Below are 12881 nucleotides of genomic sequence, written 5' to 3'. Positions count from 1 at the left end.
CTCGTTCTTGACTTTTATTTTTTAATCCATTTCTCTGATGAGATTTAAGTGAACCGGCACTGATTTTTTTCCCTCTTTTTCTCTGGCATCTTAAAGCTCCAGTTAGTTCTTTGATAGAGAAGTAAATAAAACTCTGATGATGCAACATGCAGAAATGTTGCCAAGGAAACAGAGTCCAAGAGGAAATGATCACGTATTGTAGCTACACAACTTTACAACACACCCTGTCTGACTGACTGATTACCCATCATTCAGAGGATTTATATTCTATGCAATAATGTGATTATTTCTTCAGTGAGGCAATAGACTACTGTCGTTTCACAACATAATCAGAGCAGATTAAGCAAACTGGATCCATCTTTGAAAATCCTTGTGTGTTAGAGTAGTATGATATGGACAAAATATGTGACACTGCAAAGAGGACATGAAAAAGAAGCTAAGGTGCCTTGTGGAGTTCTCTTGTTAACAAATGAAACAAAAACATGTCTCAACAAAATGCATTGTATCTCTTCTTGAAGTCAAACCCGATTTTTACATTTTAATTTGTTTTAAATCACACCAAATTTGCTAGATTTCGGTCTTCTTCTTCCCTACAATTGCTGGCACAGTGCCACGCTTATTTGCATGTTATCACCACCAACTGTAAGTGGCAGAACAGTTTAAAACCAGTGGTAAGAATGTGTATCATATTGCATACAAACAAAATGGGGACCCACTCGTAAAAACATTGCTCCTAAGCACTACTAGTGGTCAAAACTACACATGGAGCCTTTACGGATAAAACTTTCATCTTTAAAATTCGGCAAGAAGAGACTCAGGAAATGATTTACATTTACTGTGTACTAAATTCAACACAATTTTCAACAATAATACCACATAACAATAATACTATCCATATGTACGTATTCATGTCCCATTTATGTATCTTACTAACTTGGCATGGATTGCAGTTGTGCTTGGATCGTGGTTATGCCTGCCGCCGTGGTCCTGTCTGACACACTATTACTTTTAGTCATCGTGATTATTATTTTAGTTATTATTTGCTCTGCATCTCTGTCTCTCTCTGTTTCTCTCAACCAAACTGGTCGAGGCAGATGGCTGCCTACCCAGAGCCTGGTTCTACACACGGATTCTTTCTGTTAAAGAGAACGTTAGGTCTCTGAAAATTTGATTTGATGGTATGTAAATACAAATTTACTTGAAATACTTGCCTTGATATACAATTAAATTCAATATTATAGCTAAATAACTTCCTGCCAATCTGCCAAGGAAGAGTCAGCATTCACAAACAGTTCCATGTACGTATATCAGTACCTCAGTAAGCCAGCCAAGAAATAAGCAGTTAAATTACAGCTACTTAGGCTGGGCAAATGAGCTCCACTTTTATAATGTGAACAGTCAATGAGCTCCTCTGCATCTCACCACATTTAAACACCCAAGTTGTACCACTAAGTTTTGTTTTTGTTTCTTTCCCACTGCTGGAAATTGGCTGAAGGCCTTGCAGAGGAGAATTGAGTTGCTTCTGCCCCTCCACTGTTGAGGGGTCATATGGCTGTTTTCTTGTTTTGCTTTTTAGCTTCTTTTTTTTAATTTAGTGGTTACTGTGGCATCTTGATTTTCTGCAGCTTTAGGCTGACTGCTTGGTTATTTTCTGATCAAAAGTAATTTCATTCTTCTCACCCGGAGCGCAGTGGAAATAACCAGCTGGTCACAGATTCCCTCTGATCACCCACAGCGACATTTTTGGGAGATTTCTTTTCTGATCCGCTCCTCCCTGTTATGTGTTCCCCTTTTTGAGCATATTGCTCATTTTCAACAGTATCCTGCTTCACATTCACAGGGTTAAACAGCTATTGTTTTGACTTAGCAATTGGGATTTGATGAACATGAACTAATCAATTGTGGTAAACAATAATGACCAATGTGACATGTGGCAATCAAGGGTGCATTATGTTGGATAGGGAAATAAATCACTGTACAACACAGTCATATCTAGGTGGAACGCAACTTCTGACAAAAACAATTAACTAAGATAGCTTCTTCCAACAATAACAACAAAAACATAATTATGTTGTATTTGGTAAACGTGATTTAAATCATTTGGTTAACCAGTTTTCTTCTGTCTGCCATTCAGCTGCTCTACTGTGCACATGTTTTATAGTGTAAATATGATCGCTGGTGGTTCATCTATACCCAGATTGCCTCTCACACACACAAACACACACAGACATACACACACACACACACAGATCACTAACCCTGAGAAGGAGCAATCTATTGAAGTCGTCTCCAATGCGTCGGAGCTCTCGTCCGATTGCCTCCGCCTGCATGTCCCCTGCTGCGTTTCGTTGCCACGTGCTAGAGGGGCTCGGAGATTGTCCTGAAACAGAGAGGAAAAAAAGCTCACTTTGCTAATATGATCATACAAGTACTAACTACATGTATTATATGTGCTGCTGCAGCTTTAGATTACACTTCCTTTAAGTACAGTTTAAAATTGATTAAAAGATTTCAAGCTCCTCCACTGAGACAATCATACTTGGAAGATGCTTAATTTATGTGAAACGTGAAATCTTGTAGTGAAACAGGAGTTTATTTGAAACATGACTGGAAACATCAACAGAAACCCGAGAATGAATGAATGTTAACTGAATTGTATAGTGTTACAAGATGGAGGCCCCATTCATTACAACGTATGCCTACTCAGTACACACATCACATGAATTTGACATAAAATCCACTTGGGCACACAGCATCACCAGAACCTGCAGTTCAGACTTTGGCCACTAAACCCAAATCACTACGCAGCTTAAATAAGTTCCTGTGAGCTGTGACAGACTCATTCTTTCATTTTGAATTGCATGACAAACAGTGAAGACATGCAACAGAAAAGCAGACAACACTATTTAAGTTATATGCAAACCTTTACGTGATGTGCATGTCCAGCTGTCCCGCCAACACATGAACTCAGCATAATGGCTACGGTTATATAGATGCATGTACGTATCACCAGCAAAATCCCATCAGCAGTAACATTTTAGGGAAATGAAATAACAAACAAACAACAAAAAAGAAACATAAAGACAAGCAGAGAAATTCAGAAAGTGGATGTTTTACAGTATCAGAGCAGAGAACTCTTCAGTTTGACCCAGTTGTTATATAACATGCGTGCTCACAATAATTTGCTAAAAAAAAAAACTGAAAATATACAAATCAAATACAAATCAGAGTACTTACTGATGTAGGTGAAATTGAAAAGACAACAAAAGACACAAAGACATCAGGACATTGTTTGTGTGTTTACTGTGACTGTTTCGGTAGATGAATGGATTTAAAGAATGTGCGTGTGTGTGTGTGTATGTGTGTGTGTGTGTGTGTGCATTTGTGTGTTTCCGTGATTAATCTGTGATATTTTCAGGCAACATTAAGTCAGTATGAACAGTATGAAAGCTCTGACCTCTTACCGATCTCCACTTATGACTCATAAACGCTGTTATGAAACCCAGACTTAATATTTCTCACATCCTCCAATATTTAAGAGACCGATACAGCCATAAGGCTGTGTTCAAATCAATCCATCAGGCTGCTGACTGTACTAACAACATCCACAAAAATGTTTATGTTTGGAAATATAGTATAGTGTTTTCTGTACTGCATTTCCCAGAGTCAGTCAAACTGTGTCAAATCTTGTTATTCAGACACCAAATAATGGAACAGAGATGTCCTCCTTTTTCTTTGTCTCCTTTTTTTTAAGGGCAATTAAAAGTCAAAGAATTCAAAAAAAAAACACATCTTGGATCACTAAATTTTCCTTGTAACAGAAGACCCAAAGGTCAGCTGAAAGAGGTTCTTGATTTCCCCATACCACATAATGAATTACTCCTACTTTACCCCCAATTTCTACCGGGTACGGAATGGAGGCGGAGCCATTGGGTTTCTACTAAAGTCAACGTGTGTATTTCCACACTATATTTGCCGAAGAGCTCACACACAGCAGAAACAAAATAAAACATCCGGTTAATTTTTAAAATAAAACAGACCATACTCACGGCGGATCATATTTCCCTACACTGCACCTTGAAAACACAGCACAGAGTTGTTTCCCCTCCACTCCTCTGGATGGAAACCAACTGCTGTTGGTTTTGTGGTTCTATTCTACATGAATTCGCAAGATCTTGTGGGTCCTGAGACTTTAGCTGTCAGTCACGGCCGCAGCCGTTCCGCAACAAATCCGGACCTGGTGGGAATTGACGGCCGGCGGAGCACGGAGCCGACACGCAGCGGAGCCGATCCACAGCTAGTGGAAATTGGGGGTTAGACAGTCAATTATAAGCCAGCTTTGTGCAACCTTTCAACTCTGACTCTATCTAAAGTTTATATGTGAGATCGAAGCCTCAGGCAAAATCTATGTTTGTGTAACCAGCCCAAAGGTTGTGTTATAAGTGTGAATTTAAAGGAATTCATCAAAGTCAATGGTTCCACTCTGGCTGTGACTGAAGAAACCTCACTAAAGGCCTGATGATCCTGCTGCGAGAGTAGGAAGTATTGTGATAGGATAAGAGTAATCATGCAGTCAGGGAGCGACAACAACAAGATGATAAACTGATCCTCCTTAAGCCTTCTATCTTGCTCTCTAACACACAAACAGGCCAGTGTTCCAGTTAACTGAGACTTTTTGTTGTGTTGAGGACGATGTGTGTTGGTGTTTATCTCCATGCTATCTGATGGACGTAGCGGATTGAATGATAGGCAAAGGCTTTCAGTCTGCATCCTACAATAGACCTGCTGGCCTATTTTGACTGCTACACACACACTGAGCCCTATTTTAAATACGCACTTAATGAATGACACACAGGCGCACACACACATTGGTTTGTTTTGACCGGTATCTTGTCTGTCTGGCTGCAGTGAGAGAAGAGGGAGAATTAAAGAGACACAAGGCAATCAGTGACGCTTATCCCTGCTATTCAAAAAAAAAGAGCCATACCTACAGAGGATACAATAAGGAAGTTTTGTTTCAGCCTCCGGAGATAACGTTTTTACTCACAAAACACAACTATCCTTGTAAAAAATAAAATAAAAACGCAGATAGATATGGATGTGGTTACAGCTGGGGTTTTAATGCAGTAATTTAAATTTGTACACAATTCTTACATGCAGTTTGCAGAAAAACAAATATTTAAATCTTATCAGGATAAGACTACAATGTCATTACATAGTGGATATAATTATTATCCACTGCAGCAACACTGTTATTGGATTTCCACGGTTATTTATGGTTGTTTTTTAGTGCCAAATCTCAGATTCATGCCACAGTTTTGTTTGTTACCAAGCAACAGCCTTAGCCGACAGCTAAAAGCTAGTGTGTCTTGTTCTGTTTTTGTGGCTAAACAAACAAGCAGAAATAAAAAACAGGACCAGGGCTGTGAGAAGTGATGAATGTCCAACAAACACTTTGGAGTCTCCATCAATACAAGCTCAAACCTAAAGAACTTCAGTAAAATCCTGCTAATGCTTACTCTTCAACTGATAGTTCTAACGCTTTCATTGCTTCAACTTTAACACTTCAACCCCTTGAAGGGGAAGTGAACCAATTTCACACATGGAAGTCTGTTTACAGGTCTTAGGGAGTACTACTGCATATGCGAAAAAAGTTGTATGACGCCTTTTGTGGTTCCACATTATCTGTTTTTAACTGCTCTTTAATGTTTAATTTATTATACTGCACTGTAACTTTTATTCTGTTTTAATTTCTTATTCATTTTTAATTGCTCTTTAATGTTTTATGTAAAGCACTTTGAATTGCCTTGTTGCTGAAATTTGTGCTATACAAATAAAGCTGCCTTGTCTTGTCTAGAGCTGTACAAAACTGCCTTAAAAAAATTGGCTTATGTGATGTCACTTTAGTCAGCAAAACCTGGGGGTGTGGGCCTGGATGTATATATAAAGAAACCGGATACAGTGTTGGAGGCAGGACCCCTTTCATTTCTACAAAAGTTGTAACGCATAAAGCCAAAAAAGTTTGACTTCCATGTGTAAAATTACCTGGATCTTCCACATAAGTGGGGCCCATAGACCAAATCATTATATCGTCATGTAACAAAAACAAACAAAAAATCACTTCCGGGTATGATGAATGACAGTTGATTTGAACTGCGGAGATACGTGATATCAGCAAACTTGTTTATTTCTGTTGTCATTTTTAGCTGTAACTGTAAAGTTTAAAAGATATATACTTAAACACGGTATTCCAACCTATCTGACGTTTCTGCTGTGCTTATTGTCTGTACTGTGTTGCTTTGCAAGTGTTTTTGATAAACCAAATCTAGCCTTCCCAACAGCAACATCTCACCACAGGTCAGACTAACTTGGGCGATGTCATTTTCTTTAGATTGTGGCCCAAAAAGGAAAAAGGTACACTTGTCTCACCAACTAATCTCTAACTAATGTCAGTGTAAATGTTGAATTATGGAAGCATCAAACAAGCATTTAAGATAAAGGAGATGAAAGTATATCCAGTTGTTCCTTGTCCCTGTTTGCTCAACGATTTATTGTGATTGGGTCTATTAAGCAAGCACCATAGCGTTTTCATTAACTCCCCCTTTCAACAGTTCAGTCTCGGCTCATTCACCTGAACAGAGTTAAGAAAATAACTCTGGAATCCATTATTTGTGAATTTTTCAACTTTTAGGACATAATGATTTGAATAGGGGCTATTTAAGTGTTCATCCTGGAAATTTGTACCTCCAAAAAAATGATCCACTGATTAACAAACGTCTCTTTCATTATGTAAGTTTATAGGAGCAAGTGTTTTGGGGCCCAATTGCATCACATGACAGACCCAGAAGTTGTAATTACACGGTTTGGCCACTATGTCAAATTGGCTTAAAAGCCTGGTGCTCTTCCTGAAGGGTTGGTGTGGGCCCACTTCTCAACTCTGCTTGAGACTAACGTCCTGAGGCTACATTAGCCACTAGTAGCATAACACACCCAAAACTCCAACCAAACTATTAGTGGTTAAGTTGCATTGTGGGTAATCTAAGCGCCAGGTTTTGACAAGGAAAAAGAATGCGTGAAACAGATGTGTGGTTCAGTTAAATATTTATACTTTCCTAAAGCCGGTCTACTGTTAAGTCCAACAATGTTGTAGAAGTGCAATGTTAAATCGGCGGAGTACTCTTTTAAGTGCTTTACCTTCTCCTGTAAATCTTGAACATAATTTTTAAAGTATTCCTAGTGGTCCTCTAATGCCAAATTTGAAGTCTATTTCCCAAAATTGAGCCTTCATTCAGAATTACAGCCACTAGAGCCAGTCCCACTATGAGCTTTCCTTAGTATGTACCATTTCTGAGTTTGAAGCCTTTGAGGAGGAGGGGGGGGGGGGGGGGGGGGGGGCAAGGTGGAGGGTGGTGGTGTGGCCTTGACCAACTGACACTTTGAAAGCCATGATGTCTCTCTCTCATGGGTGTGCCAAATTCTCTGGGCGGGTCTGGGCGGGTAATCTCAAACATTAGCAGGTCTAACGAAGCTCCCGTGCCGGTTGCGTGTATTTTTCTTCCTCTTACTTTGTGTTGGAATTTTAAATTTAGTGGATTTATGAGGACTATTGTTGGCTGCTTCCCAGATTTCTGCATGGTAAATTGAGACAGCTAGCTGGACTATCTGTCCAATCGGAGTTTTCTCTCACACAACTATTTTGCAGCGGCTTTGTGCGGAGTCGACGCCCATGACGATTCTGATTGGTTTGAAGAAATGCCACCAAACTAGAGCATGTTTTCCTCCCATCCCCAAATGCTATGTGGAGTAGCCAGACCCTCCTTCAGCGCACTTTGGAGGAGGGTCTGGCAAAGCAAGACTAAACACAGCATGCTGGGAGGTAGAACGTGATGCAAAACACAGAACAAACAAGAAATATAATTGTCATTACAAAATATCACAAAAGTGCATTTGTGTGTTTGTTTGAGTCCAAGAGACCTCATACCAGAGAGAAAAGGTGAAGATTATCACCTATTTAAGGGATTAATTTATGATTAGGATTTTTTAAAACTTGACACTGTCCGCACAGTATTCCAATATATTGTGCTTGCATTGGACCTTTATTTAGTTCAAATACATTATTAATTTCTTTTGAGATTAGGTATGTTTGTTTTACACACTCAAAGGTAGTATCGGTCACTCAACAGGAAGAAGAGTAATACTGCAATTGAATAAAAACACAGGAATCAGCAGAAATGGCTTTGGCAGCACCGAGGAGTCATGTTAGTGTGTTTTGGATCTGCATGCTTCAACCGGAATTCATTGGATTTCCCTCTGAGGGGCCAGTGGAATGAGGTGAGCTGGGTATTAGTCAATAAATCAGGATATGAAACAAACATGAGACTGATTTAGTCATGTGAGAAGCAAAATACAAGTAGTGGAAACAAAGCATGAGTAAGATCTAGTGGGAGAAAAGGGACAGAAAAAAAGTATGTTTTTATTCATCTTTTTACTATCATTGTTAACATTCATCACCACACGCCCAAACCCTCAAATCTTTGCTACAGGGAGCTTGTGCAGGGCTCATATCAAGTTTCATATTTTGCTGTACTCCCACACAGCAGCAGCAGCTAAATTCTACAGTGAAAACAGTCAGATCACCTTGTATTGGCTGATTCACTAACCTTTTACACACAACCGGTATTGTATTTTTAATATAGTGTCAGGGTGTGCATTCATGTATGTCACAACACTTTACAACCTTCTTAAAACTGATATTGGATGACAAAAATTAGTAGGCTTAGTAGGAAAATTATTTTCGCCATGATAAAAAGCATTAGCATTAGTTTTTTTCAAGCACGGTTGATTTTTGAGGATATCAGAGGTCATTGAAAGGTGCTTCCTTGGGAGGAAAAACGTGCATTGCAATGATGGAAAGTGGTGGTATAACGGTTTTCTTTTAGAAAATGTAACTGATTTATATTTCAGATAATGTTATTTAATTAATGACATGCGTATCCGTTTGCATATCAGCTTATTCGCTGCAAGTTTGTCACTCTTATTACTTATCAGAGAACTTTGTAATGAGGAACCTGCTGTTCCACACGCGTGTATTCAGTGTTTGCGGTTGTCATCGCCTGTATGTGAAGTGCCTGTGCTCACCGTGCAGCTGGTGCGTCGTCGGTCCCCCGTCCTGCGCCCCAGCCATGCGCTGTAGGGCATGGCTCATCACCTGGCCGGTGGGGCTCGGAGTCTGCGTAGCTCTGTCAGCCGTCACTGGACTCAGGGAAAGCGGGGAGCTCGGCAGGGAGTCGCCCTCAGAGGAGTAATATCCACTTGAGGCGCGGCGAGGGAGGTGGAATATAGACCTCTTCCGAAACACGCCTAGGCTGTCAGGGGAGATGGCTTTGGTTCTGCACCAGGACGGCGAGTCCGGCTCTCTTCCTCCGGTGAAATCGGTATGGCAAATCCGCTCGCCGCAGTCGTTTGAACGGGAGGTTTGCGCAGAGGCTCCAGCGCCACCGACGGGTGGTGGATCTCCTCCCCTCCCCTGTGTTGTCGTTACTGGGGCCGAGCCATCGGACCGGTTTGGTGGTCTGTTGGAGAACCAGAGCGGCACCGTCAGTCTGGACTTTCATCACTCTTCCCAAACCTCACGTATTTGCTGCATGAGGGGTAGCAGCATGCTGGATGTGAAACAGTGTATACTTCTGTGTCAGAACTGGACCTCGTGTTTTTCCTTCAACACTGTGGTTTTCTGTCATTTAATGACATTAATTTCACAGGGAATCGCTGTGACTGGCGCGCCAACGCGGACGTGCCTACCACAAACTGACTAATGTTTGTGTGTTTTATGAAACGTTACCATATTTACGTTATAATATTAACTTTACCAACTCACGTGCCACTGCAGCTGCCTACAGTGAGGTTTGAAGTTGTGTTAGTGTTTGACTAGTTTACGTATAGGCCTATATATGCTCCATATTCCTGTTCAGGCGATAGCCCAGGTTTTTTGGCCAAACTGTCCGCCCGGTGCATCTCCATTTTATAACAGAATTTGCTGATTGCAGATCTGTTTGACTTGTGTGCTTTTGTGTGTGTGTGTGTGGGGGGGGGGGCAATGAAGGAAGCGGCTGGAGAAACTTCAACTGCGTCACATAGTAACAGCCTGAAAGAAATAGGTCCCAGCGGACAAGTCCATCTGATGATTAAACTTTTCGAGTAAGTCAACTCAAACAAGCTTTCAACCAGATTGTTGGGCCCTTTGACGGCAAATTCTACCGAGTCACGGTGCAAGCAGATATTACTTTTGCAAAGTCACTTTATTTAAAACACACTGATTTGCATAAGGAATAAACTGATCTTACATATTTGTCATGTTCGAGTTTGATCACCAAAGCACTCAACGTGACATTCTAATAAAAGAGACTCATCAAAATATTTTGATGCAGCGCTTCCTGTTTGTCCAGACTGAAGCTTCCTAGCGCAAGGATTCCCAGCGGCAATGACCTACTTCTGTGCCAAAATGACCTAAAATTATAACCAACTGATGTTTGGAACCATGTCTCTACGTAGCAACAAAAACACTTTTACGCACCTTTGATAAAAATAGTCACTTGCTTTTTGCGCATTATTACGCACGAAAACAGCGACAGCAATCGGGTTTTAAGTGGACGCGACATCTGTCCTCTAGCCAAATGAGAATGTGAAACTTGCGCAGTGGGGTTTTGGTGCAGATCCGAACGCTACGATGAGAGATATTAAGCGTGTCAGGCGATACGTAGTATGGAGAAATTGCACCAAAACCAGCCAGCGGTCAGCTCGCCGAGATGGAAAAGCAGACGGAGGGAAGTAAAGGGAAACCGGTACCAGAAAACTAGCAACGAGGCGTTTGATCAGGTGTCGTGGTGTTAAATGTTTAACGAGATGCGTTCAGCGGCACGTCTGCACAATCACTGTATGAGCTTTGTTTCTGTCTCCGTGATCGACGACAGAACGGTCTCTCCGGAAAAAATGAAATTTCAGATTTCACGATAAGGTTTCATTTTACTACTTAGGCAAATATATTTAAATGATTGAGCAGCTGACACGTGGACGGTGAAAGTAGCTTGGAATTTTCTGTCTATGCTGTATTTGTAGCTTTCTTCTTCAAAACCTAGCGGTGCATGTGCGCCTCCCACAGGGCAGCGCGTGCACATGTACAGCGTTCCACAAACTTGTTATTAAGTGTTTAAATGTATCATTTACAGTTCGGTATTTGCTTATTAAGTGGTAATACCAGGAGGGCTACATGTGAACCAGAATGGGAAATCTCCCGTGAATTCGTCTCCGGACAGTGGTGAATTATAAAGCAGCTGCACTTTGTGACCTCGATAATAACAAAGCAGACTCTTCTATGAACAAAAATCTGCTCTTTTGTTACAAGGAAAACATATCGTCACATAAGTCTTGACATTGTTTAGAGATAGCCTATGTGTAGTGCCTGCCTAAAAACTTTATTCAAAAAATAAAATGCAGTTTATCGTTCACCCCTCAATACAATTAAGGCGACAATACAGCTTTTACCACGAGTGAAATGCCGTTTACATTCAAGTTAGGGTTTTGGGTTAAGAAAAGGAACTAAAGCCGGTGCGCTGCGGCGCCAAACATTCCGGCGAAGTCAGAGGATAACAACTAACAATTAACGCTACGTTCCTACTATATTCCTGTCAATTTCGAAAAGAGGAAATCTCCATAAAGTAGAAAATGTCGCTCTAAACTCTAACTGGAGTTATGTAGGAATATTATATGAAAAGGAAGCGCGGTAAAGTCAACTACAAAGTATTTTAAGTCCATTTTAACGCATGACAAAGACTCCTCAGTAAGATGAGTGATATTTCACGATAACAGAAAACATAATATGAAAGCAAAGCTATTAATTAATAATGTTAATTTCCTCTAAGCTATTAAAAAACTTCCATTAAAACATTAACGAGGTATAACTGCGGCTGTTTGCAGCTTGAAAGCTGACATAATGATCAGAGGGAAACTGGAATTTTTGTAAAGTACTTTTAGTAAAAAAAAAAAAGATGTAAACACAACCCCTTTTGCCCCGTCTGTCCCGACTCACCTGGACGGATCGTGCATGTCAGTGGAGGGACATCACCGCTGCTCCGAAAATAACACGATGACAAGTTGGCTGTAATATAAATATGGCTTAATGTTAATACGAGTCCAAATAGGATCCACAGGTCCAAAGCGAGCAACACATTAACGTCTAATAGTAAAAGAAAAGTGAAATAAATCCCAGCGTTTTAGGTGAAGAGTTTCCCCGGGAGGTGGTAAACAAACTCCAGCCAGAAAGAGCGCTTTTGTCTGCACTAAGATTTCCTTCCTCCCTTACTCTGTGTCATTCTTCAACTACAGAAGTTAGTCACTGGGCTGTGAACTGATATGAGGGTTCCTCCTCCATACCACGCCACCAACTGATGGGTGGGGTTTCTATTGGCTCTATTCTCCTTTCTCTGTCTCCCCCTGTCTCTCACATTGGCTTTTACTGGAGTAGCTGCATAAAACAAAAGATAGCAACTAGAGGAATTATTTCAATAAATAATGCCATTTTTGTTGGACCCATTCTTTCTCTTACTGTTTCTTGTCTGTCTCTTTACTTTATATTTACTATTTGTGCCTACCATAGCTGTTACAGTATACTAATTCTAGCCTGATCTCGAGCTTGTACTGTATGAACACTGAAAAGAGTGACATAATATTAGGGTATGTATCCAAAGATGTCTAACTTAACTTGATTTTCGAGTATTGATAAATCATTTTACTCTGTATTGCTCAGAGGCTTTAATGATGTACAGGAAATATGGCCACCTCTGCAGCAGCGTAATATCCTGTCCATTATTTCCTTGTATTAAAAC

At 40.5% G+C, this 12881-nt stretch overlaps 1 protein-coding gene across 3 annotated transcripts in view; it reads right to left on the bottom strand.

Moving 5' to 3' along the window:
• The window catches only part of LOC116705245 (bcl-2-like protein 11), a 28482-nt gene extending 16104 nt beyond the window's left edge, over positions 1–12378 (bottom strand). Inside the window, exons 1-4 of one of the 3 annotated variants that reach the window (XM_032541240.1) lie at positions 12086–12378; positions 9139–9572; positions 2924–2946; positions 2259–2380 (exon numbers count right to left, since the gene is read on the bottom strand). In XM_032541240.1, the coding sequence (XP_032397131.1) occupies positions 2259–2380; positions 2924–2946; positions 9139–9572; positions 12086–12102 (596 nt within the window). In that variant the 5' untranslated portion in view covers positions 12103–12378. Of the gene's footprint in view, positions 1–2258; positions 2381–2923; positions 2947–9138; positions 9579–12085 lie in introns of all 3 variants that reach the window. The other 2 variants (XM_032541238.1, XM_032541239.1) reach the window with 2 other exon arrangements.
• Positions 12379–12881: the final 503 nt, after the last annotated feature.

The sequence above is a fragment of the Etheostoma spectabile genome, chromosome 17 (genome assembly GCF_008692095.1).
Source record: "Etheostoma spectabile isolate EspeVRDwgs_2016 chromosome 17, UIUC_Espe_1.0, whole genome shotgun sequence".
In the NCBI taxonomy this organism is placed as follows: domain Eukaryota; kingdom Metazoa; phylum Chordata; class Actinopteri; order Perciformes; family Percidae; genus Etheostoma; species Etheostoma spectabile.
Note: the sequence above shows the minus strand (reverse complement) of the source record. Positions and strands in the feature narration are given on the sequence as shown.